General features: G+C 42.7%; 1 protein-coding gene across 2 annotated transcripts in view; it reads left to right on the top strand.

The window, feature by feature from the left end:
• The window catches only part of nck2a (NCK adaptor protein 2a), a 57574-nt gene extending 29907 nt beyond the window's left edge, over positions 1-27667 (top strand). For both annotated transcript variants that reach the window (XM_034110287.2, XM_034110285.2), the window contains exons 2-4: positions 13615-13856; positions 23307-24091; positions 25056-27667. In XM_034110287.2, coding sequence (XP_033966178.1) covers positions 13631-13856; positions 23307-24091; positions 25056-25250 — 1206 coding nt within the window. In that variant the 5' untranslated portion in view covers positions 13615-13630 and the 3' untranslated portion in view covers positions 25251-27667. The remainder of the gene's footprint in view (positions 1-13614; positions 13857-23306; positions 24092-25055) is intronic.
• Positions 27668-27933: the final 266 nt, after the last annotated feature.

Genomic DNA, 27933 nt, shown 5'->3' on the forward strand with positions numbered 1-27933 from the left:
CGCATGATTAGATGCCACAAAACATACTCGCAAATATTTATTTTTTGTGGGTTAAGTCAACTGACCCTTAAAAATAATCAGGATGACTTTGTTTTTTACGGATTAGGCACCGTCTGTGTCCACTTCAATGTGGGATCCTCAAGATGAGGAGCTGTCAGGGCTGTGAGGAGAAGGAGAGTATTGGGAGGCTCGCAGGAGACCATTTGAAAGTACAGCCACACGCCCACGCTGCTGCTCTGCATCCCTAGATGGGAGATGTTAACTCTCTGACAGAAGCAAACGGTGTTATCTTTCTCACGAGGTCCCCTTGTGTTTCCATGTGTGTTGACAGTTGTAAGTGCATGTGGCCTAGATTGCTTTAATCCAGAGTGAGAAGACAAGCAGTCATGTGTAGTCCTTTTTATTGTTAGGTTGCATGTCTAGTTCAACCGTTTGTTATACAGTGCTGCTCTTCAGTGGACTGGAGACTGAATGGTTGCAGGCGAGGAAGCTGTGGGAAGGGAAAGAGTCAGTTGGACACATTTGAGGAAATAGAAGCAGCTCTACAAACTCACAGTATATCACCAATATACATCATTATAGTTTACATTTGATTAATTGAAACCACACTTTATTTTGCTATTGAGGCATCATCTAGATGAGTGGATGTTGAAGTGATAACAATTAGTCTGCTCTCCTATATTGTCAGATTGTTAAATAGCCTTTGTATGATTGCGAACAAAACGTAAGTGAACTCTGTGGTTCGGGTGGAAGGCTCGCAAATAGCAACTAAACTACATATGGCACCTTTTTGTTATGAATTTTTTGTAGACCTCCTTAGAAATTATAATCTAGCCCAAACTAATATTATATATAATAAAATCTGTGTTTAAGACACAATAAAACACATTTTTGAATAAACCAAACTTCTCAAAGGAATTCAAAGCCGTACATGAACTTGGCCCAGATAAAGTAGTCTACTTTATAACCCAGTTCTTCTTTAACCAATTGTATCACTAGTAAAAAGCAACAGAAGCACAATTAGCAAACTGTTTATATAATTATCTGTTCCTAATTTCCTGTGATCAATTCAGAACCTATGTTGCAAATGTATTATCTTTTCAATTTACACACGGCATCTATTGCACGTCTGTCCGTCCTGGGAGAGGGATCCCTCCTCTGCTGCTCTCCCTGAGGTTTCTCCCATGTTCCCTTTAAACTGTGGGTTTTCTCTGGAAGTGTTTCCTTGTACGATGTGAGGGTCTAAGGACAGAGGGTCTAAGGACAGAGGGTGTCGTATTGTCATACTGATATTCTATACAAACTGTGAAGTCCACTGAGACAAATGTAACATTTGTGATATTGGGCTATATAAATAAACATTGATTGATTGAGAAGTCTCTCCTGGAAAAAAGAAGAAGCTGGAACTATGTTGACATTAATAACCTCATTTCCATATCAGAATTGGAGTGTTGTCAGATTCTCTGTAATGCCCCTTTCACACCAACGCTTTTCCCGTTCTAGCTCCGTGCTTTTCTGGTTCAGAACCGATTTTTCTTTTCAGCCCCCGCTCTGTTCACACCACCCAGAGCCCAAGTGGTGCTACGTTATTGCGTCATTGTTTGCGTCATGACGTAACTGTTTACGTGCCTGCTTCATAAAGCCAAACCGCACATAAACCCCTCACATCGACAACGACAACAATGGCCGATTGTATTGAAGCGCTACTCGTTTTGGTTTTGCTCTGTCGAAACGAAATGGAAGAAATGGGACGACTTTACTACCAACTTTACAATCGTCTGGATAAAACGCAGGCTTTTTGTTGTTGTTCAGGAGGTTGATCCCGCCTCCGACGTAAGCGTGACGTATGCGGTGCTTGCTTCTAGACCGACAACTTTTTGGTGCTTGACACGAACCGGATTCCGGAGCTTAGAGGCGGCTCCGCTGCGGTGTGAACAAGAAAAAACGGTGCTTTTCAAGCTCCAGCTCCGAACCGGCCCTGGAACCGCGTTGGTGTGAAAGGGGCATAAGTGGTCTGTTGAGCTGTAGAGAGGCGCCTGATTACTCACCATGTTACTATGTTTCCGTCCCTAACCCTGCTCCTGCAGATGGATAATGAGCGGAGTGTTGTTACTCTTCACTGGCCTGACTCACACAGTTATCCATTCATGAAGAGCATCTTTAAACTCTGCATGAATACAATCTGGTTTCTCCTTACACTCACAGCAAGTGTATCTTCTTTCTGCAGAGTGCTCCTGATTGCTTTAGGATGCCTTAATTGACTTTATTGATTACATGCAGGGTGTATTAGAAACTGAAATGGATTGCTTCTGTTGCTGAAGGTATTTATGTGTTCTTGATTATACGAGCTTCTCATACTCCACAAAGTCTCTAAGCCGGTAAAACACTGCAGTGTGGAAATGTTTCTCAAAAGGCTCAGCATAGCATAGAGCATCTCTTGTTCTCGGCACAGCCCGCAGCACTTTCTGTGTTGGATGGTCTTGTTAAAATCACCCCCCGCTGCAGGTGAAAGAAAAACTACCAGCTTTCGGTTGTGTTTCTCTCCATGCAACATAGATCTGCTTGTTTGAGAGAGAAAACCACAAGCTGTAAGTCAGAGATATTCTTCAGATGAACGGTCAGAAAATAAAGGAGAATTTGCGACGAATAGTTCATTTGAAAAGCATACAGTAGCTCTCACAGCCACAGCTGAGTTGTTGTTATTTGACATGGAAGTGACCCGTTTTTCACACATACTTTATTTCTCTCTGAACTCCCCCTCTCTTTCCCAGACTCAAACGCAACATCACCTCAGGTTTTTCTCCGTCTCCTCCACTCCAGGGAGAATGTGAAGCATTGTACATCAAAGCTGTGTTCACTACATTTTGCCCGTCTGCGCAATACAGCGATTGCCTTTTGTTGTTGTGCCAGGGGACATGGATGCCAGACTGTCACACACAGAGTTAAAAATAGAGACGGCCCTTCTCATTTTGCTCCTCAACCAAAGATGCAATAGTGGATCAAAAAGACTCGAGGAAAATTATGCTAATAGACGATGGCTTCAACTCAAATCAAGTTTTATTTATATAGCACATTTTGAAAACGAGTTTTGGTCGAGCCAAAGTGCTGTACATGCAATAAAAACACTTTACTACAATAGCAAACAGAAGACAATAAATGATATATAAATAAATTATATATAAATAAAAATCACACACAGGGAAATGTCAGGAGAGAGAGGTTGTTATAAACTCTACAAGCTGCCCAGGAGAGACGTCTCACCGTGTGTTTAGAGTGCAGGGAGGTGTGCAAAGTGAACAAGCAGCGCAGTGTTGTGGAAGCAGGTAAAGTGGCCATCGAGGAGAAGGGAACACAACCAACAAGTAGTCTATTTATGGCTGAAGTGAAAAGCGTAAGCAGTGCAGTCGGGATTCAAGGTCTTCTTTCCATGTGATCATTGGAATAATAACATCAAATGCACACGATGCACTACTTTGTGTTAGCAGAAACTAATTAAAACAGCAACTGGCATAATGTGATCGCTAACAGATTAGGGACTGGAGGTTGATGCTTCTGTAGGAAACATCAATACGGACCATCTGTCTGCACAGATTATGTGAGAAGGATTAAATAGCAGTGATGCACATGATTATGTCCCACTGTCACTCTGCTGTCAAAACAGGGTGTCGAGCGCATGTTGTCGTGTGATTCAACATGCGATACATACATGTTGGAAACACCTATGAGGACACGTATTGATCCTAAAGGGTGAAGAACGATCTTTGTTCAAAAGTGCGTGCAGAGCGCACCTCACCCGTTGTGTATTGAAAGTTGACCCTTTGTAAAGGAATATCTAACATCGAAGAGTAAGGGGATAAAAGTTACAGTGAAAACGGACCACCCAACGACTGTTGTCATGGATACTCCCTCAACAATGTTGGCTTTCCTCTGGAGAGGAGGGTTGAAGCAATGACAGAAAATGAAAGTGACATGTGAAAGATTGCTTGTAAAGAGCAGAGGGGGGGAGGAGAGGCCGGATGAAGAAAGCGGGGGATTCCACATTTCTGTCATCGCCCGTTTAGGCAAGTTACGAATAACGGCATCTGTCTCTGGACGTGTGAGAGTGCCGGGTCAACACGGAGACTAGTTAAACCACTTCTTTGTGGGGCGGTGGTGGCGAAGTCGATACAGACTTGGCTTGGCAACTGGAAGGTCACCAGTTCAAGTCCCGGCAAGACCAAGTGCTACCGAGGTGTCCCTGAGCAAGGCACCGTTCCCTACACGGCTCCCCGGGCGCTGTTCAAAATGGCAGCCCACTGCTCACTAGGATGGGTCAAATGCAGAGAAATAATTTCCCCACGGGGATTAATAAAGTATATCCAACTATCCAACTTTCTCTGTATCCTGTATTATACAGGCTGCATTTCAGATGGACATAAAGGCATGCAATACAACAAGGCAGCAACAAATAATTGTAGTTGTTGATTTCATCGTCATTTTTCTTCACATTTAATCATTGGTATATAACATTTTAGAAAAAAACATTCTTCACAAATTGTTCAAGCCCAATGTGAAGTCTTCAGATTATTTGTTTTGATCAACAGTTAAATAGGCATTTCAGAACTGACATAATCAAGCATACAGAGGTTTGCTTTGCATATTGTAAACCCGATTTTCTACCAAAAAAAGACAATCCCTCTCAACTGTAAAATGTTTTCCAAGAGCAAGCACCTGTACACGTTATTTAACAAAGCTAAAGTCGTTTCGCTTTAAAGGACGGATGAGGACTACCCACGTATTTAATAAAAGCTTTCAGCCCGTAATGGATTGAAGTTTTGAGGTTTGATTACAAGGTCTACCTAAAACGTATTTCACTAATGGCTTCCTTTTCAATGACAACAGATCAATGCACTTACTAATGCCCGCACATTATACGCTTTTAATATGAGTAAACTTGCCGGATATCATTTGGTGCTTTTAGAGAAGTATACTGTCCTCCGTGGAGCCGATGCCATCTGTGAGTGTTGGGATGCAGCTCAGGCTCTTGGGAACAATCGGGAGGGTTTCTGTCAGAGCTGCAAGAATCATACTGAGACTAAAACAAAACTTCAGCTCTCCCAGTTTTGAGATGCATGCTGGGAGAAAACAGAAGTTCAAACGGTACGTCTGCAACCAACGATTGTTTATGTTATGAATTAATCTCCCAGCTGTTTACATGGTTAATCATCTGTAAAATGGTCAGTGACAAATGTCCATTTCAGTTGATCAAAGTCTCTTGTGTACTCACGTTGTACGTAAGGGCATGTTTAAATGCATTGTGAAATAGTCTGTAATCATCATCATTAAGAGCTGGGCTTTTTAGGAACTGTATTTCTGTCCTTCGTTGTGATTGCTCTCTGGTTTCTCACCACCAGTTTTGCAATAGGCTACGTTTGAGGATAGGTATGTAGATATGTTCTTCCCTCATATGTGGTGGTGGTGATGGCCGCCCCTGCCTCTCTCTGTGTGGTCTCACTGCTCCTTCTTCTCAGACTATTTTTAGCCAACAGCAGGGAAGCTCTGTGTTGTCTCAGATGTGCTCGTCTGGTTTCTGGGCTTTTTTTAGATGGCATCCCCAGAAGCTCAAAGGGAGCATCCACCACCCACATCACAGTGAGGCGACGAGCTCATATACCACACCCTCAGGAGTGTGTGACAGGACATATGTATAGGGCTGAAGGATTAATCGATTTTAAATGATGCAATTATCAAATCGCAAAGCCTGTGAACATTTTTGTTGTCATCCACACCAATCAGAATGCTGTTGCTCCACATGTACCAGCCATTGTTAACCAATCAGAAGTGCTGTTGCTCCACATGTACCAGTCATTGTTAACCAATCAGAAGTGCTGTGCTCCACATGTACCAGTCATTGTTAACCAATCAGAAGTGCTGTGCTCCACATGTACCAGCCATTGTTAACCAATCAGAAGTGCTGTGCTCCACATGTACCAGTCATTGTTAACCAATCAGAAGTGCTGTGCTCCATTTTTGTTGTCATCCACACCAATCAGAAGTGCTGTGCTCCACATGTACCAGCCATTGTTAACCAATCAGAAGTGCTGTGCTCCACATGTACCAGTCATTGTTAACCCAATCAGAAGTGGCCCATGATTTTTTTTTTTTTTAGTCAGTTTATTGAACATGTCAACAAAAACATACAACAATATATATATATATAATATTCTCTTTTTTGTCCTTTTTCTTTTCTCACTCAAATTAATAATTATAACAAAGTACAAAAAAAAAAAAAAAAAAAAGACAGATTGATCCAATCACATGTTTTACATCTATTACAGGGTGAATCTTAAACTGAAGCTTGACTTTAAAGCAACCCAACGGAAGTTTCATGTAAGTTTAGTTATTTCACTCGTAGCTCGGGCTGCGGGGTGCTAGAGACGGGAGCACGTTGATACGACCTTCCTAGCCGGAGTTATGGCCGCATTTTACAATAAACTTCCATTGGGTCGCTTAAAAACAAATATCGCAAATCGGATCACAATATCTGTCAGAAAATCGCAATTAGATTATTTCCCCAAATCGTGCAGCCCTGACATGTACCATATGTGAGTGACGGATGTAAATCATTGTCACAATAAAGCTGTCGCCCTAATGGCTTTGTTTGTAAAGGGAAAATCTGGCAGTAGCAGCAGCCAAACACGTGGTCAACTGCGTGTTAAAAGGCACTTCATTCATCCACCTACTCCACTGGGGCTGCACGTGTGTCGACATTCGATCAAATTGTAATATGGACGACTAATGAAATATCCAAATTCAAGTAAGTGCACTATTTGGCAAAGGCAAAATATATAAAAAATGTCTTCAGACCTCAAAATCCTTCAGTACAGATAAAACCCACACAATGATAATTTTAATATATTCTGTAAAAATGTATAAAGTCTTCCAAAAATGATCATTCTCTCCTATTTTGCTAATCATTTCTTTCTTTTTTGTCAATTTATTGAACATGTCAGAAACAAAACATACAATAATAATAATATATATATATATCATTTTCTTTCTTTTTTTTCTCACTCATAATAATAATTATAACAAAGTACAACAAAAATAATAATAATGCTAAAAAAATAACAATTCTCAATGGTGACGCCAGTCAAACATCGCAATCAGTTCAATTATTTCAAAAGTCTTGCAGCCCGATCCTTCTCTGTTCTCGCTGTAAGGATAGAGGTGCATTACTCTGGAGATGAGAGCCCTCCTCAGGAGCTGCAGCAGAGGGAGTGAGGCTTCCTCATGTTTCAATCTGTGCAGTCCACTCCAAGTGCTCGAGACACTGATTGCCAGAAGGGAGTGAAGCAGTCCTCCTTCCTGTGAGGAGCAGCTCGGAGTGGAGGCAGAGACACCCCCCCCCCCCCCCCTGAGCTGTGTCCGTCTTCTGACCTGAAAGCCAAACACAGAAAGCTCTGCCAGACGTTTTATTTTCTCCTTTAAACATCCCCTCTTTTTTTATAATCTCTTTTACTTTCCCTTTCTCTTTGTGTGGTGTTGAAAGAGCTCAGAGCGCCCCCCCCCCCCCCCCCCCCCCCCCCCCCCCTCTGTTGTGAAGTGCCGCTGAAGCCCAGCTCAGCAGCCTGTCTCTCCTCTGTTAACTCCCAGCAGAGGAATGGGGGGTCAGGAGGACCGTCGGCTCTCAGGCTTTCCCCTCTCAGCTATGTCCCTCCCAAAGCTGGGTGTTTTCCTTTGTGTGCCTCTTTATACGTCTCTCACAGGAAGATAGTTTTCTGTTCATCCATCTGTCTGTGTGATATAAACCAAGGAAACCAAGTTAGTGGCTCTGATTTGATTCTTCTTTCAAGCATCTCCAGTTTTTCCCGACTGTAGAAAGAAGCAAAACATGTGATCTTTAAATGATTTCTACATTGGCATGCCAAGAGCAACTGCACATGAGCAGGCATCAGAATGAACAATGTTGTAGCTGCCACTCTGATATACATTCGCCCATAGAGGAGCATGCTTTTGATTCGTAGTGGCATTTACATCATGCTGGCTAAGGAGCAAGGTTGTCAAGGAGACGGGGAAATTCGTCTAATGGGTGAGGGGGATCGCTAGATATGTAACGCTGTTCATTTACATGGGGTCAAGTGGAAATAAATTACTTGAAGGTGTGTGTGTGTGTGTGTGTGTGTGTGTGTGTGTGTGTGTGTGTGTTGTGTGTGGGTGTGTGTGTGTGTGTGTGTGTGTGTGTGTGTGTGTGTGTGTGTGTGTGTGTGTGTGTGTGTGTGTGTGTGTGTGTGTGTGGTGTGTGTGTGTGTTGTGTGTGTGTTGGTGTGTGTGTGTGTGTGTGTGTGTGTGTGTGTGTGTGTGTGTGTGTTGTGTGTGGTGTGTGTGTGTGTGTGTGTGTGTGTGTGTGTGTGTGTGTATGCTCGAACGGGAGCTGCACACACCGGGTTTTGGGCGAGGGCGACACCGTACTTCCGGTATCCGCCATTTCACGCGAGGTGCAAGCAGAATATCATAATCTATTGCCTTAATCAATATCTAGTCAACTCTAAAATACCACATATATGCAATGGCATGATAATATTATTGTGACAAGTGGGGTATTCACCTGGTGTTTCCAGAAGATAGACGTAGATGCTGCCAAAATCGACCGAAGGCCACTTTCAAGGTTAGTTTTTCCAGACATCTGCAGGCAGTCTGTAAAGGCAATCCGACAACCCACACAGCTCTAGTTCACGCTGGTAACGACCTAGAGCACACCCCTTAAGTCCAGAGATGTAATCCGAAGACATGCAGCGATTTCTTCGGTCGTTAATTCAGAAAAAAAACCTAGTGCGCTCTGCCTGGCTACGTTAGCTAGCTGTTTATATTAGCACCTCCAGGATATTAGCACCTCCAGGAAAATGGCGTATTTATATATATATATATATATATATATATATTAGGGCAGTCAAACGATTAACATTTTTAATCAGATTAATCACAGTTTAAAAATGAATTAATCATGATTAATCACCATTCGAACTATGTCCAAAATATGCCATTTATTTATGTATATTGTTGTGGGAATGGAAAGATAAATGAAAGAAGGCGGATATATCCATTTAACATACAGTATCTATGTTTATTATAACATTTTTCTGCATGTCAAAATGAAAGACAACCCACACACCTATCAATTATCAAACCGTAGGGTCTTAATTCATTACGTGTTGATTTCTATCAACGGGGGAGTACTTCAGGAAAGTCGACAGAGTGGGGGGGGGCGCTAGTGGAGTACTGTGACCACAGAGTGTGAACGTTGTGATCAGCTTGTTTTAGCGCAGTTCTCCAGTGAACGGGGGGGGAGTCTCCCTCCGCAGCCGGTTGGCGTAGTTTTGGCACAGTTCCGTTGTACAGACCGACGTTAACAGCAGCCTGTCTGTGCACACGGAGACCGACTCTGTCGTCCGGTGATCTAACCGCCTTCTGGAAAAGCTTCACAAGTACGTCGGTACGCAAATGCGCTTTGTGACACAAGTGACGGTACGCATTTCAGATTACGCACATAACCTGCGTACCAGTTATGTGCACCCCTGTACCAGAGCCATATTATTACTATTATATGGCTCTGCCCTGTACTACAGCAAGAGTATTCTCCGTCGGGACTTCCTGCAACAACACCACGCCGTTATCAAAGATGTTCTATTGAGAAGACGATCACTACGTGACAAAAGTTTTCAAAACCGTGGCTACTGAAATCAATCTTACTAACTGCTGTCTGTGCAATTTACTCCGCGAGTTGGCAGACTTTATTTAGCTTACTTTAACATCATTTTTCATGGTGGGGCCATTTCTTGGTATGGGTGTAGCCTAACCCAGCCATACCCTGGCGCTGCCACTGGTGGCACGTATGGGGCGGGCCATTCTGCACATGTTAAATGCGTTAAATATTTTAACGCAATTAATTCAAAAAATGTATTACCGCCGTTAACGCGATAATTTTGACAGCACTAATATATATATGGCGAGCGTTGCATTGTGGGTAGCTCGTGACGTCACTGTGTGTGAAAGAATCCTACAATGTCCCGCTGTCTGCTTCCTGCATCAAGTCAAGTGCTCGGCGCAGTTGTGGCAAAATGTCGCTCCTCTGTTTTCATTTAAACAGCTCCTTATATCCGTTAGCGCAGCTAGCTAGCATCAGATGATAACAACAACAATGCACGTAAGGTCTCTCGCTCGCTCGGGCCACACAGACACACACCCTCCCGGTCCTCCCGATGGCCAGTCGGTGCCTGCCGATGAGCGTGGAAGTGTGGTCTGCTGCAAGCGGCCGGCAGGAGCGGGGCTGTCAGCATCAGCTTGTAGATGGTATTTTAAACTCGATGCGCTCTGAAACTACGGGGCGGCCGAGGAAAAAAAATACACATGCGCTAATCGCGTTAAAATAATTAGTGGCGTTAATTATTTTTTGCGTTAATGCGTTATTAACGCCAGTTATTTACATGTGAGCAGGGGACAAAATGAAACCGTTGAGAGTCGCACATCCTGCGCTTAGTCAACAGCTTCCCATTTGTCTTTCTACGTAGAGCCGACGATACAGGATGACCTCACTAAAACACATGACTCTTTTACCTGTCACGTGACTCTTTTACCTGTCACATGACTCCACATGCCGTATGACTTCATAACTGCTCATGCTCTGTTTATAGAAAGTCTACGTGATCAGGCAGCGGGAAATAAAATAAAAAGATAATTGAAAAGCTTCACCAACAGGTGTGAAGGTGACCTTACGGTGCGAAGCCTGGGATTCAATCTGCATGCTGAAGGAATATTTTAAATCGTTTCTGCATCGAGGAGGAAAGTAATAAGAGTATCCAAACAGAGCCAGGAAACAATACTACTGACATTCCTGATTTGTATTTTAATATCTCACACGTAGCGACAGTTAAATACCGAGCAGCATTTCCCCAACATGCCTCACCGCGGTTTACTCATCCATCCTCACCAGGAGGAATAAAGGCAATGAAAGGAAAGTAATAGCCTGGCATAATCCAGCAGCTGAAGCCCGAGGGGATAGAGGCCGCGGCACGCTCGCATACCTCCGTCTCCTGGAGGAGTTGACATCACCGTCCCTCATCTTGTCATAAATCTGTCCTTCTATATACTGTTCTCTGTGAATCACAGCTGCTGCTCTTCTTGTCTCGTCCTGTCTCTCGAGCTGACCCCTCCGTCGTCTCCTTCCTGCCGCGCTAAAATGGAAAGTTGGACTAACTTAAACATCCCGCGGCATGTTGCACAACACCCCCCCCCCCCCCCCATCTTCTGTCCCTGTCCCGGCCTGCGGAGAAATCCAGTTCGACAGCTTTAGTGACGGCAAGCAGAGGCACATTCACAAGTGCAGAACACAAGCTGTTGCACTTGCCTTCGCACGGCTTGTCGTACAGATAGAGGTGATTAGACACTCTCATGCCGTGTCACAGCGCCCTGCGACTGTAACGGCAAGAATGTATTCAGGGCTGGCTGCGCTGTCTCTGTGGCTGTGGCCTAATTGAAGTGGAATTACATTTCTTGGGTTTGAAATAACAGCCTTTGCTCCATAGCCCCCCCCCTCCAACACAGAAGATATCAATCTTTCCAGCAGTAATGGAATCTTTGATTTGGTCTAATTTGTGCAGCAACACTTCTCATGAGTCATACTTCTCAGTTGTGGTTACGCTTTATCTGCGCTCTGCCCTCTCATTAAAGAATAAAATGGAAATGACAACACGGGTAAGAGAATTTACAATCCGCTGCATCTTAAATGTGTTCTGCTGTTTCTCCTCGTGTCTAGTCGGTGGAAAAATCTTTATTTTGTGCACAGGAATATAGATATGCTCTCCCGCCTGCTTTCTCTTACACTTTCCATTTTCCAAAGTCATTGCAGGGGTTTTTCATTTTGAAAAATAAATGTCTTAACCTATCTCCATTATTAAACGGCTCCATAAAAAGCATGCATTATATGTAATTGTGTTATACAGGATATTAAACCTGTCAGTTTTCGATCCCGAAGGATCCTGCTGCCATAAATCCCAGCGTCAAACAAAAGCTCCTGATGGCCTTACACGAGATTTAGATACGAAGAAGACCGTTTTATTTGATTATTCAGACCGTGCAATCACCGACATAAAAGCTCTACAACTTGCCTCTTCATTCTGTATCTATACATGTCCCCTTATCTTCAGAGAGCCTCTTTTCATCTGCATGCTTTTTATTTCCTTTTATTTATTCCAGAGGTCTTGTTTCCAGCTGCAGACGTTTAACAAGGCGCTGAGCTATAAATACATCGGTTCTGTGGATAGTTCTCGTGCCGTGAGACGCCTTTTATCACGAGGACGTTTTCACAGAAACTGGATTACATCTCACTTCTCTGATGGCTTCATGCGTGATTCCAAATAGACAATTTCCCAATGTCAAATCACTGTGTGTGCGTGTGGGTGTCTTTGCCAAAGAGGCTTTTCCAGAGTGACTGAAAGTTCCTTTTGAAAGCAAATGTCCTAAAATCAGTTGGCTTTATCATGTTTTCAACAGTTGGTTAAACTTGGTATCTAACTTTTTAGGGGTGTGTTTTTAAAATCAAAATCTGTTTTATTACCAAATAGGTTTACACAAGGATGTATATAGCATGCTTTGGTATAAATAGTACACACAAAGACACGGACGAAGAATACGTAGCAAAAAATAGTACTAATATAAACAAATATGTCTATTGTTACAAATGAAAGACCGTATTCAAGCAAAAGTATAAATATGAGAATGTGTATGAATGTGACTCTTATAGCTGTTACAGATGATTATGTGTGTGTGAGTTTTATTGTGCGATAATCTCTATCAAAGTGCCAGTTCAGGCAGTGAACACTCAACACAACCACAAACTTCCAACTCATATGTAGTGAGGTTAGGTCATTTAGCTTTGTGATAAACTGGCCACCCGTCCCCAGTGTTTCCTGTTTGATGCCCACTGTGAGCCGGGATGAGCGGTTTAAAAATCCTGTGCATGGATGGATGTGGATTAATGTGTAATGCCTTGTCACTTGTCACTGCACTGACACACACACACACACACACACACACACACCACACACACACAACACACACACACACACACACACACACACACACACACACACACACACACACACACCCACACACACACACACACACACACACACCTTGAAATCACCCTGTACACTAGAAATAAGTCATTTACAGAGAAATGATTGTGGTATAATACTTTTGTCATTCAGTCTTGTTCCCACCATTATTCAGAATTAAGCACAATGGATCTTCAGTTAATTATTAACCAAATGAAAGTTATTTGTGAGTGCTTGCCTCATTGTTACATTTGTATTACCTAATAAATCCACTAATAATAATAATTTAAATTTATATAGCGCCTTTCACGAAACCCAAGGACGCTTTACAGTGAGAACTAACTCATTCATAAACCTAATTTCTTAATGATCAAATACTTTTTAATTGATTTAAATACCCACGATCCATTATCTGCCCCCTAGTGGCAGTTTGAAGCAGTGCAATGATTATAAATGGCTTCACTCTGTGATAATTGTTCCTGTGTTACTCCTCGCCTCACCTCCCTCCTCTTCTTCTCCCCAGGAGGACTCCATGAAAGATGACGGAGGAGGTGATTGTTGTAGCCAAGTGGGACTACACGGCCCAGCAGGACCAGGAACTTGACATCCGTAAAAACGAGCGTCTCTACCTGCTGGACGACTCCAAGACCTGGTGGCGAGTCCGCAACACCGGGAACCAGACGGGCTACGTGCCGTCCAACTACGTGGAGCGCAAGAACAGCCTGAAGAAAGGCTCGCTGGTGAAGAACATCAAGGACACACTGGGTAAGAGAAGTTCACTCTCATGTATGCTTAGTAACGAAGGATGTGGTTGTTTTGACCTGTGAGGAATTTACTGACTGACTTCCTGAACTCACTACTGAGTAAAGCTCGACTGGTCTCCAATCTGCGTTCTCTGCATCTGATTTGCTCGCGACTGTGTCACCCTCTAGTTATACCCTGGTTTCCCCCCCACTGCAAACACACTGGTGTTTTGACTGAACTGATTGATAACAGGGACAGCGTCAAATCTACATCTTCTGTCGCAGACTAAAAGTCGGGCGTCTTTCAACTCCACCTCTCTCTTCTGTAGCACGTGCAAAAGGTTTGGCTGTTGATAGATTATACTACCCTACAGCAGGGGTGTCAAACTCAAGGCCCGGGGGCCAAATCCGGCCCGCAACTTCATTGTATGTAGCCCCGCAAGAGCTTGCAAAGATTATAATACGTTTATTATACGGTTACATGCCACTTTACAGAAGCAGGTTGCCCATAAACTACATGTCCCACAATGCATCTCGTTTTGTGACATGCGCACTGAAGAGACTTGCAATTATTTGCCCTAGACTTCTGCTTTCAGACGTAGTTAGTTATTACCCTATCCGATAATAATCCAATTCAGAGGCAATAATGTAATATAAATAATACATTATTTTATATATATTATATATATGTATATTTATATAGTTACAACCGGCCCTTTGAGTGCAACCATAATGCTAATGTGGCCCGTGATGAAATTGAGTTTGACACCCCTGACCTACAGGATTCTTGTTTTTTTGTTTTTTTTGTATTTCAATGGTTGAATGCACAAATTGTAAGTCGCTTTGGATAAAAACTTCACATATTAAAGTTAAAGCCTTTTATTGTCATTATACACAGAGTATAACGAGATTCAGAGTGCAACTCTTTCCCGGTGTGCAAAAAATACAAACAAATACATAACACTAAAAAACACGGCAATGTAATAATGTAAGATAAGACGAGATCAAATGTACTTTAGTGATCCCAATTTGGGAAATGTTTGCGCTGCAGCAGCATTAAAGGCAAGGCATTGCACATAAGAGAAATTAAGAGTAGAAATAAACAATTCTAAAATGTAAACATCTCAAAATAAAAATAAAACGGCAATAATAAAAGCAGAAAATATACATATTGAAATAGCAATTTACAGTAAGCAAAATATAAAGAAGGATATTATATACATTAAGTGTGTGAGGAATATTAAATAAAATATAAGTGTAAAATGTACATTGAGTTTAAGTCGTGTTTATGGTGCATGGTAATCTAAATGCATTTAAATAGGGCTTTGCTAGTGTTTGCGACAATTCAAGGCGCTTTATATATGCAGTCAGTATCCACACATTCACACACATTCACACAAAGACAGAGGCTGCTCTGCAAGGTGCCACATGCTAAGGTCAAGCTAACATTCACACACAATTTAGGGTTCGATTTTAGGCGCTGGATATCAAACCCTCGACTCTTCACTGAGCCTCAGCGTCCCCTGGCATTTAGTTTTAATGTCAGCCAATTATTATCCGTAGAAGTGGAAACTCTTTGCACTTCCTCTGCTCGCTGTAATAGGAGCGTGTGTGTGTGTGTGTGTGTGTGTGTGTGTGTGTGTGTGTGTGTGTGTGTGTGGTGTGTGTGTGTGTGTGTGTGTGTGGTGTGTGTGTGTGGTGTGTGGTGTGTGTGTGTGTGTGTGTGTGTGTGTGTGTGTGTGTGTGTGTGTGTGTGTGTGTGTGTGTTGTGTGTGTGTGTGTGTGTGTGTGTGTGTGTGTGTGTGTGTGTGTGGTGTGTGTGTGTGTGTGGTGTGTGTGTGTGTGTGTGTGTGTGTGTGTGTGTGTAGCTGTCAGCACACTGTCTCAGTCCACAGTCAGGACCTGAATACATTACATTGTGTGTATAGCCTTGGCTGCCAACCTATATGATGATACCGACCATGTGGTTAGTGAGGGGGATATAGCTTGATATATCTCCATGGAAATTGGTAGAGCAAAAATTACATTTGAACAGACTAGTATTAAGCCACTCAGAAAATACATTTCTTGTATTAACAGATATCAAAAAATAATCAGACTTTAAGGAAATTCAATTCAATATGAATTCCATATAAAGAGATGGCTTTCATGATGTCTTTATAAAGTTCCCTCTATGATATTTGACCCAAATATTTATTAAAATATTATAATTAATAAAACAGGAATAACCTTTAATCCAAATCCAAAGTATTACACGTTTGATGCATGTTTAAAAAACATTATTAAATAGAACATAATTCTGCAACTTGTCACATGAGGACATCTCGATGGCTTTGAGTTCTGACCCCACTGTGATCGTGGGATGGAGTATAACAAAATAATTCAATGGATAACAATTTTGAAATGCTTGCTGAGGTTAAATGTCTGTATTCCTTCACTGATGATCAGATACGAGTTAGTTGTTCTTTGTGAGAATGTGTGACCAGCCCACGACTACGGTATGTTTCCATTATCCCTAGAGATCTGAAGGCTTCTTAAACAGTGAGATTTGCAGAAGATAAATCACTCACTCGTGGACTAGAAGTGAAAGTATATACACTCTGCATACAATGTTTGGGAACCACTAAGATGTGCGCTAAACTTGGAAGTGTTTGTATAGTTCATGTCAAATGAAAGTAGGCTAAAAAATAAATAATCCTAGCTGTACTTTCTTAAAGCAGGAAAAGAGCAGCATGCAGCATGGCACAGACATTCATCTGGTTTGACATTTCTAGCATCAGTCCCCCCTTGTTGTCATCCAGAGCTGGGGGGAGAACATCGAAACGTACGCTGGAGACGTTAAAACGGTTCAATCGAGATAGAAATAGTAACTGTGTGGCCCTGAGATGCAGGAAGTGAGCGTAGATGGAGACGGTCTACTCTCTGATTCCTCTCGGCTCTGTGGACAGCCCCCCCGAGGGGAAACGGCAGCGCTATGTGGGCCGCATGGCACAGCCAGCCACTGTCACCCTCAGCAGGGATCATTGTGTGCAGAGACAACATGCCCCCCCCCCCCCCCACACACACCCCCACTGTTCCCATCAGATCCATTCCCCGTCACTGTGTCCTTTTTCCATCACCAGATTGATTAGTGGATAAATCAGCCGCCTAATGGTAGTTCTGCGGCGATGGATTACCTCTCTGTCCCTGACTTCGTTACATATCGACCATAACATTATGGCCTAGTTCCATTTCAGTCTACTGTAAGTAGTTCTGTTTCAGTCGGTAGCGCTTTGGTGTTAAAGGCCTGATCAAATCCAATAAGGGAGAACATGTTCACGATGAGCCTATAGGTGAGATCAGGGGCTAATGGAAGTTACTCACACACTTGAATCTGATTGGCTGACAGCGTGATACCTGCATCCCGTGTGGGGCCTTTCTTTGCTACTGAATGTGTTTCATTTTTGTAAAGCACCTTGAAATTGCCTTGTGTTGAAAGGTGCTATATAAATAAACTTGCCTCGCCTAAGCTCGGTACGGGCGTTATTGTATGGCAGTTATCTATATTTATAATTCTTCAATGCGTTTGTTACAATCCACATCCTACCCAGGCAGAACTGAATGTAAATGGCTCCATGCCGCTTTGTGCCCCAGTTTCCTTGCACAGACGGTAATGGCTGACAGAGAACAGCAAAGGTCTTCCTCATTGCTGAAAGTGGGCCAGTGCTCGACAGTATGGACGAACAAGTTGCATTTTCTGTCCACCTGAGTGTGTACATGGCAGCGATGTGTGAGGGTGCGTGGGCGAATGTGAGGTATTTTAAAAATCCTTTCCGTGGGTCAAAAGGCGTTATATCTCTGGCCGCAGCCCTTTTGACTCTAATGAACAGTTATTTTAAGTGTCGAGCTAAAATAGACCCATTTCCTGTTCAAAGGAGGCAAACATGTGCTGCTTTGTAGAAGTACAATATGTGGTCGACAGGAGTTCAGTCAGTAAGCGCCTAATATGACCACAAGTCCTGTCAGCACATGGTCTACAGAGAGCATGGCTGGCATCACGGGTCATGTGAGTTGGTTACGATAAGAATGACAGATTATTGAGATAGTCTACTTGTGACTTTGTGGTCGAAGAGAAATGCATTCATTGAATATCCCCGGTGTGATTCCACTGGCCCTTTTCAATGTGCACAGCCATGCTATCAACATGCATTTAAGATGGCAAAATATGTTTATCAGTCGCTCCTCTAGTTAGTTAGAGACATTCCATTGTTACCTGCCATTGGTTTGAAGTGAACTGTGTCCAAATCGTTAGAAATCTCAACGACTATCAGACGGATTCTTGTTCTCTTCAGGACTTAATTTTAAAAGTCTCCTATTATACTGTTTTTCTTCAATATAGTACACGTCTCAGATATATACAAAACATGTCTCTGAAGTGTTTGGCTCTAAACACAAAACGGATCATTACCCATAATCCCCTCTGTTTTAGCCCTGTTTCCAAAGTGCTGATTCTCTGTCTGTTACTTTAGATGAAAATAAGGAGCCCCTCCCCACGCCCCTCTGAGAGACATTTGGTTAAAAATAACACAATGGTGCTCTAGGAGGAGATTCAGGTGATAAGGGGGGGGCTTACCTTGGTTGGTGATTGGCTAATGGTTACACAAGACAAAACATCGTTATGACATCACAAAGTGGCCAAAATCTGATCAGCTCATTTTCAGACAGGTTTTTATAGAAATGGATCAAAAAGAGAGAGAATCTTTGTTCCTGAAACTTTCAGAGTCTCTTTACACAGAGGGGACACATGTTGATGTAGAAGAGACATGAAGAAGAGGGGACACATGTTGATGTAGAAGAGACGTGAAGAAGAGGGGACACATGTTGATGTAGAAGAGACATGAAGAAGAGGGGACACATGTTGATGTAGAAGAGACCATGAAGAAGAGGGGACACATGTTGATGTAGAAGAGACGTGAAGAAGAGGGGACACATGTTGATGTAGAAGAGACGTGAAGAAGAGGGGACACATGTTGATGTAGAAGAGACGTGGAGAAGAGGGGACACATGTTGATGTAGAAGAGACGTGAAGAAGAGGGGACACATGTTGATGTAGAAGAGACGTGAAGAAGAGGGGACACATGTTGATGTAGAAGAGACATGAAGAAGAGGGGACACATGTTGATGTAGAAGAGACATGAAGAAGAGGGGACACATCTTGATGTAGAAGAGACATGAAGAAGAGGGGACACATGTTGATGTAGAAGAGACATGAAGAAGAGGGGACACATGTTGATGTAGAAGAGACATGGAGAAGAGGGGACACATGTTGATGTAGAAGAGACATGAAGAAGAGGGGACACATGTTGATGTAGAAGAGACATGAAGAAGAGGGGACACATGTTGATGTAGAAGAGACATGAAGAAGAGGGGACACATGTTGATGTAGAAGAGACACGGAGAAGAGGGGACACATGTTGATGTAGAAGAGACGTGAAGAAGAGGGGACACATGTTGATGTAGAAGAGACGTGAAGAAGAGGGGACACATGTTGATGTAGAAGAGACGTGAAGAAGAGGGGACACATGTTGATGTAGAAGAGACGTGGAGAAGAGGGGACACATGTTGATGTAGAAGAGACGTGGAGAAGAGGGGACACATGTTGATGTAGAAGAGACGTGAAGAAGAGGGGACACATGTTGATGTAGAAGAGACGTGAAGAAGAGGGACACATGTTGATGTAGAAGAGACATGAAGAAGAGGGGACACATGTTGATGTAGAAGAGACATGAAGAAGAGGGGACACATGTTGATGTAGAAGAGACATGAAGAAGAGGGGACACATGTTGATGTAGAAGAGACATGAAGAAGAGGGGACACGTGTTGATGTAGAAGAGACATGAAGAAGAGGGGACACGTGTTGATGTAGAAGAGACATGAAGAAGAGGGGACACGTGTTGATGTAGAAGAGACGTGAAGAAGAGGGGACACATGTTGATGTAGAAGAGACATGGAGAAGAGGGGACACATGTTGATGTAGAAGAGACATGAAGAAGAGGGGACACATGTTGATGTAGAAGAGACATGAAGAAGAGGGGACACGTGTTGATGTAGAAGAGACATGAAGAAGAGGGGGACACGTGTTGATGTAGAAGAGACGTGAAGAAGTGGATTTTGCATAATAGGTGACCTTCAATATATTTTTGGTACATTACATTTTCATCTCGCTCGACCATCAGGTCAACATGTGTTTAGAACAACTTCCCATTCACCTCTGCTGCCTAGTGCTAATAAGCAACTATGAGCATGCCGTCTCTCTAAGGAAGAATGCAGCTACAAATCATTGTGGTCGTGTTGGCATGCTAGAGTTACCATCCGCTGACAGCCATGCCAATTGCAGCCTAAAAATTACTGCTAGCATTTGCCGTAGCCTCTTAACGTCTCAGCGCAAGTTTCACCCTTGTCCACTTGGGAATTGTAATTCTCTCTTACCAGGTTGTTGCCAAATCCACTGCAACACATTGACAGACTGCTGTAAAACAAAAAAAAGCAAAGTTGAAAGTGACAATATTTACTTTAAATCTTTAACAGTAGCTGTATGTCATGTTTTTGTAATCTCAAGTGTTTTGAAAGAAGCGTTAGGGGAGGGTTCATCATCATCATCATCATCATCATCATCATCATCATCATCATCATCATCATCATCATCATCATCATCATCATCAGGGAGGTGTGCACAGTCAGCATTCCCGCCATCTAGTCTTCTTCATCTGCAGCTCCAGTAAACAAAACATGTTCCTTTTTAAAATAGGAAATGTGAACCTTTAAATCTGAGCCCTCGTGCACACTTTGTGCCCTCAAATGCTGAATGTGCACGCCATGTGGGCTGCTTGCTTTTAGCATCTCCAATTCATTTTCATTTGTCTGCCCCGGGGCTCTTGGCAGGTTTTATTGGTTTCACACACAGTAATGCATTAAGTATGGTCCCAGTGACACTTGAGGAATGCTGAGAAGAGAGCAACGTGGCTAGGGCTGTTTAAAAGGCCACATAACTCACAGCGCAGTGCTAATTCTCTGCCTTTTCATCGCTTCACACTTAAGATGTCTGCGGTACGGAGTTGACGCATGTATTAAAGCCATTTCCACGACAACTGCCCTCCAATGTAAGCTTTACAGCGAGGCAATATGCTGCAACGTGCTTTCATCAACTCTCCCCCTCTGAGGGGAAGCTGTGTGTGTGTGTGTGTGTGTGGTGTGTGTGTGTGTGTGTGTGTGTGGTGTGTGTGTGTTGTGTGTGTGTGTGTGTGTGTGTGTGTGTGTGGTGTGTGTGTGTGTGTGTGTGTGGTGTGTGTGTGTGGTGTGTGTGGTGTGTGTGTGTGTGTGTGTGTGTGTGTGTGTGTGTGTGTGTGTGTGTGTGTGTGTGTGTGTGTGTGTGTGTGTGTGTGTGTGTGTGTGTGTGTGTTTGTGTGTGTGTGTGTGTGTGTGTGTGTGTGTGTGTGTGTGTGTGTGTGTGTGTGTGTGTGATGTGTCAATCTTTGTTACCCCGCTGCGAAAGGCAATTTAATATTACGAAGAAAACCCTCTGAAGTAGGCCCAAGAGTCTTTGTCTCACAGTCAGGAGATATGGAACACACACACACACACACATCCATAAACATGATCTGCTTGTTATTCCCGCCTCATCCTCCGTCTTCTTCTTCTTTGCGTTTTTGTGTCAGCTGTGGCCTCTGATGTGCTTGGTCTACTGTTTGTGTGAGAAACAGCTGCCAAGGGACCCCTCGTCTCTTCACACAACTCGTCTCCTCTTCCCTCCGCCAACAACTTTCATGCTACTCTGCGTGAACCCGGCAGTTTTCCAACAATGTACATGTTGTATTCGGCAGTGACATTTCCGTGGGAGAGCTGTCAGGAAACTCACTTCAGCTATTAGAAGCTCAACCGCCGTGAACGCTTTAAATGTTGTCAGCCACGTGGGGTATCATTATTATTTTAAGGGGGGACCTCCTAAGGTGTGTTCTGCTGAGAGACTTCAGACACTTAACGCCTAATTGAAGTTTGCAAACACATAAAGAAGTCTTTGAAAGTACACGGATGGAGGACTCCGAGACGGGTTAGGCAGCCGCAGACTTTGATCCTGGATATCTTGTCATGATCGAGCCCAGGGTGCCTGCTCCACTTCTCATTCCCTGTCTGTCTGTTCTCAGCTTTTTGATTAGTGTAGATGTAGACGGCGTAGACAGGATCCCAACTAGAAAAGGAGCTTTTAAGTCTTGAGTGAAAGGACACGGGCAGTGCAGGTGGATGTGTGCACCTCTCATTCTATTATCTGGAGTATTGATTGGTCTTTTCACCTCGGAGGTTTCTCGCAGGATATCCTGTTTCTAAAGTAGTCTGTGTGCTTCTGAGGGTCCATGAGTGCAACTTGCAGCCTCAATTAGTTTCCTGCAACTAATTGAGGCTTTTCTCCGCTCTCAGTCTTTACGGCTCCTTCACCGTCCACCACCCCAATGTTTTTCAATTATACATCTCAAACCGCTGCTTCGATCGATGCTTTTATATTAACCATGAATGAAAGGGGTTGCGTGTAGGCGCCACCCACAGCGAATAACCAGCTGACTCAGCAGATCCCTTTAAGCATGTTAGCCTCTTTCAGCTTCTTGTTTTGATTTGACACACTGCAAAGTAGGGCTGCTCAATTCATCGTATTTTAATCGCAATTACGATGTTGGTTTGCTACGATTATGAAAACCACATAATCAAAATAAAACGATTATCTTTTTTATTATTATTTATTTAAAAAAATATATTATTTTTTGTATTGGTTTTTCAGTTGAATTATACTTAAAGTTCAGAGTAATCAACTGTTAAAAACGTACTACACATTTTTTTCAATAAATGTATGTTTTCAAAGTTAATGAATAATCGTTTTTTAATAATTGTGATATCAATTATTGACCCAAATAATCAAGATTATGATTTTTGCCATAATCGAGCAGCCCTACTGCAAAGGGAACTGTAGGGTTTACCGTTGTTCAGCTATGTGGAGCATTTAGGAGGACAAACAAACACAACACAGTATTACACTAACATCATTATAATAAGGTGCATGACGTCTGCAGGATATCTGAGGTGATAATGTCGTTTTTCTAGTCGTGGTCAGAAAGACTATTACTTCATGTTTCGGATTAATTCAAAACAAATGAGAAGAAAGACAAATAAAAGATCTGTTAATACAGGTGTACATTTGTTGAAATGAGAAGGGAACACCTGACTAATAAAGACTATGAAAAACAATTATTGAATTAATGCAGGTACCATTTTTTTATTTAAAACAAATGAGAAGGAAAAACCTGATAAAAATGAACGTATTAAGAAAAACCTGAACCATTGACTGCTGATCAATCCAATCAATAACTGAGGTTTAAATCTCAGAATCAGAATAAAACAAATCTAGTTATCAATCGGTTTGACCTCTATCCTTCTGTTCATGCTGCAGGTTTGGGAAAAACGAAGAGGAAGACGAGCGCCCGCGATGCTTCCCCGACGCCGAGCTCCGACACAGAGTCACCCTCTAATGGCAGCGGGGGGGGCGGAGGAGGAAGGGGAAGAGGAGGAGCGGCTGAACGCATCTACGACCTCAACGTCCCCGCCGTGGTGAAGTTCGCCTACACAGCGGAGCGAGAAGACGAGCTGACCCTGACGAAGGGCTCCATGGTGGTGGTGATGGAGAAGTGTAGTGACGGCTGGTGGAGGGGCGGCCAGGGGGGGCGCGTGGGCTGGTTCCCCTCCAACTACGTCCTGGAGGAGCTGGGAGGGCCGGACGACCGGGAGGAGGGAGACTTCTCAGAGGGGTACCAGGGGCGCGGGACTTTGTTGGCCAACGGGCAAGCTGGAGGAGGGGGGGGGGCCGCGGTTCTCCACCTGGTGCAAACTCTCTACCCCTTCAGCTCTGTGACGGAGGAGGAGCTGAACTTTGAGAAGGGCGAGGTGATGGAGGTGGTGGAGAAGCCTGAGAACGACCCCGAGTGGTGGAGGTGTCAGAACTCGCACGGCATGGTGGGTTTGGTGCCCAAGAACTATGTGGTGGTGCTGGACGAGCGGCCCGAGCTGCCCCCCCCCCTCTCCGCCTCCCCCATGAAGCGCTCCGTGGCCCCGGCCCGCTCGGGGAGGTTCGCCGGGCGGGACTGGTACTACGGAGACATCACCCGGCACCAGGCGGAGAGCATCCTCAACGAGAGGGGGGAGGAGGGGGACTTCCTGATACGAGACAGCGAGTCATCGGTGAGTCTGGGGGTGACGTCATGGTGGAGTGGCATCATGGAGGCAGAACCAAAAGGCCTTTGTATACATTTAAGTGGAAGAGGAAGTTCAGTCAAAATATTTCCGCATCACTAAGAGCCAACTTAGAGTAAAATGGTTGTTTATAAAAGAAGGGCTTGAGTGATACAATTATTACTAGCATGTTATTTTAGAGCATTAAGAATAAGTCACCAACATGACAGTTGATATCATTTGGTTAAAACCTTAAAACGACCATAAGCACTTAACATGTAAAATATACATTCATGTTTATTTTTTTTAATAAACATGTCGGACAGATATCATCATGACCAGTGTTGAGTTGTTGAGTCATTAAAGACGTGTCTGAGGTGTGCAGTGTTGTAACTCACTTAAAAGATCTATAGGACTATCATGACTTCCCCGAAAATCCACTATTTAATTAGACTTTTCCTCTGAAGGTAGCCGCAGTCTCTCAATCCTCAAGAGCCTACTGTCTTGGTTTTCTGCCAATGAAGCATTTATTGTTTACATAACTCAAGAGGAAAGTAAAATAATGCGGGTGACGTGAGGGCAGCAGGAGGATTTTCCAGTTCTGTTTTTATGTTGCCTAAACAGGAGGTTTATAACTCAACAGGAAACCTTTAAACGACTGCTGGAGCTCGTCATCTATATTGCTTTGTAATAAAAGTGTCCTTAAGAAGCTGTTATTTTAAGTTTTAGAGTAGGAGTAGTGTTTTAGAATGTTGCCGTTTGATAAATGTGGTCTCACAGTTTTCAGATGTGATAACACACTGCCCCCTGCTGGATTAAAGCAGTCGGTGTTCATTTTTCATTTCATTTAGTCTTCTTTCCCACACACGTCTGTCTCTTTTTTAACATCTGTGTATTAGCTTTCAACATAACACAATGTATCCTTTCTCATATTTCTAACAACAACTGTCTCTCCCTCTTTTATTTCTTTCAGCCCAACGACTTCTCCGTGTCTCTGAAGGCGTCCGGTAAGAATAAGCACTTTAAGGTGCAGCAGACGGAGGGCGTGTTCTGTATCGGCCAGCGTAAGTTCGGCTCCATCGACGAGCTGGTGGAGCACTACAAGAAGGCCCCCATCTTCACCAGCGAGCACGGAGACAAGCTGTACCTGGTCAAAGCGCTGCTGTGATTCACACACCCTCACACCTACACTGGATCTCACACACACACATGATACTAATGCCACCCCCTAACTGTCTTAACTCAAGCCTTAGCTCTGGTCCCTGTTCCAGTTTCATCCGTCGCCCCCTACTGGTGACCTTTATAGCCCTACAACGGAGCCTTTAACCTCACATCTGTCGGCAAAACACACCCTGATACATCGTCTAATTACGGCACAGTGCTTAATGAGCCTCTGTCCCCGGGATGTGAACATGTGCAGCGACCACATCTGCTGCTACCCGAACGCCTGAGGCCTTGTTGGGGTCGAGCTCTCCAGCTGATGTCATACGTAACGTCCATTTACTACCACGTAGGTTACACCATTGCTCTTAATCCACACAGGAAGTCGAAACAGTTCACAGAGGAGTCTGACGGACCTTATTGCTGGCCATTGTTTTATTTTCTTGCTTTATTTTAAACCTCGTTTTTCTTTTAAAGGTCATTGAAACTCCTCTGCAGAGGTTTGAACCACACAATGACTTCACAAAGTGACCCGAATCACTCTCTTGCCTTTTTCCTCCTAATTTTCACCTTTCCTCTACCTGATTTCTTTCCCCATTTGTGACTTTTTTTCAACTTCTGTCTCCACAAACCAAGTCATTATTAGTGATGTTGTTGAAAATGTGGATACAACACTTCCTGTAATGTTTGTAATGGCAGCGAGGCGTGCGTTAATGCAATAGGAGACCTCTGATTTCCTGTAGAGTTTGAATGTTTATCAATGTAACCAAATGTGCCACCCTGTACCCATAGAACTGGCTCCAGGTCTGCACTGCACTCACCGTTCATCCATAGCTCTGTGCTCATGCTTTATATCGTGTCACGGCGAACAAGGTCCTCCAGTATGCGTCTGTAGATACAGTAGGATACTGACTGAAGAATAATTAAGAAATAATAATAATTTTTAGGTAACACTTTTGAGTAACTACACTTGATCTGCTCCTGCAAACAGTTATAAAATAATATCTCTCTTTTTGTCAAAGGTAGGTACATGTTTTCTGAATCTTGTGAATACAGAGACTTGTGAGAAAAATTGTCATTTACAAAAAAAACGGATTGAAAGTGGTGATTGACCTTTATAATTAACAGATAACGAAGGGATGGGCCTGAAATCTCCACTTATGAATACACACATACTCCAACAAAGGTCAGAAAAGTATTTGGAAATGATTACTTATTCATGTAAACGGTCCAACACCAAACAGGCACAGCGCTTGACTGTATGTTAAGCCCCTCCCCCAAGCAGCGGTTGTCCAATAACAGCTTAGCAGCCGTAACTCATTCTACGAGACACAGTTTGGAGGGAAACTATGTCTCAAAGTCAAAGCATAAGGTGTTTTTCTGCTATTATGTTATCATTAGCATGCCTTGCTAACTTGCTACCATCTGCAGTAACTGAGGCTCCCCTTCAAAGCCAACAGAGGGCATCTTTAAGTCCCTCCTCAGAAGCCAGCTAAAGCTAATAATATGCCATAAATAGATCTGAATTAAGATGGCAGAATTATGGAAGCCTACCGCCATTGTGATGAAAAAACATACCTTTAAAATGAGAAACTTTCTTAAGATATTATCTTAGTATCTGAGAGAAATGACTTATCTCTTTTAAAATATAACTTAATGGCTCAAAATAAACAATCTAAAATGGTGAGAAAATGTCTTAAAATAATACCGTAAGATCTCAGAATAATTACAAATTATTTAAAAAATGTTTGCTAAGCTATTTCTTCAGTTACTGCGTCAATCTTTTGAGAAACCTTGTAATTATAAAGAGTTGTTGAATCTTGTTTTTTTTCTTACTGCTGGAAATGTTTTCTATACAAAAATAAACCGTTACTAGCTAAAAAAAGAAGACTGCTGCTTTTGTCTCCCTCTGGCTGAAATTAAGGGACCTGGTATTTCAAAAACACTATATATTTTGAGCGCTAAAATAAGTATTTATTTCATGTGCTGCTCAGTGTTGGAACTTTGGCAGAGAAACAGGAACTAAGGGGGCGGGGCTTAACCCACAGTCAGTTTATGATGAGTTATTTTACCGTCAAGAAACCAAAAATACCGTCATCTGGTTTGTAAAGAAAATATATTCTAGTCCTACCAAACATCTTCCTCGTCGATCTTCTTTCTCTTTGTGCATTTGTTTACCAATGGAAGTGTTGTTGACCACGGGGTCCTCAGCTTTTATAAGATATATCTGAATGTTATTGAGCATTGTTATTTAATTCTTGTCTCCACTGTATGTATATATTCAAAAATAAGATGAGGTGCATATATGTATCGCTCAAGATCAAACTATGGTACTGTATCACCGACAACGTGATGAGAATTGAAATAATTTTGTTCAATAAATGTTTTGAAGAATACTAAAATGACAAGTGTTGAAATGTGTGATTGGTTTTCCTCTTTTCTTTCCTGCTGTGTGTAGTTTGGTGAAATATCATGTAAAAAGTCAGAAATGTGTTTTAAAGTGATAGGCTTATACTTCATTTCAAGAATTTTTTTATTTTGAATAAAACTCACAGTATGTCAAAGAAAAAAGAAAGAAAAGTATATAGTAGTTATAGTATAGTATCTCAAATAAGTTATAGTTTAGTATCTCAAAGAAGTCATATAGTATGAAAAAGTTATTGGTAAAAATATGGAAAAAAGTCGTAGTA

Source organism: Pseudochaenichthys georgianus, chromosome 21 (genome assembly GCF_902827115.2).
Source record: "Pseudochaenichthys georgianus chromosome 21, fPseGeo1.2, whole genome shotgun sequence".
NCBI classification, from domain to species: domain Eukaryota; kingdom Metazoa; phylum Chordata; class Actinopteri; order Perciformes; family Channichthyidae; genus Pseudochaenichthys; species Pseudochaenichthys georgianus.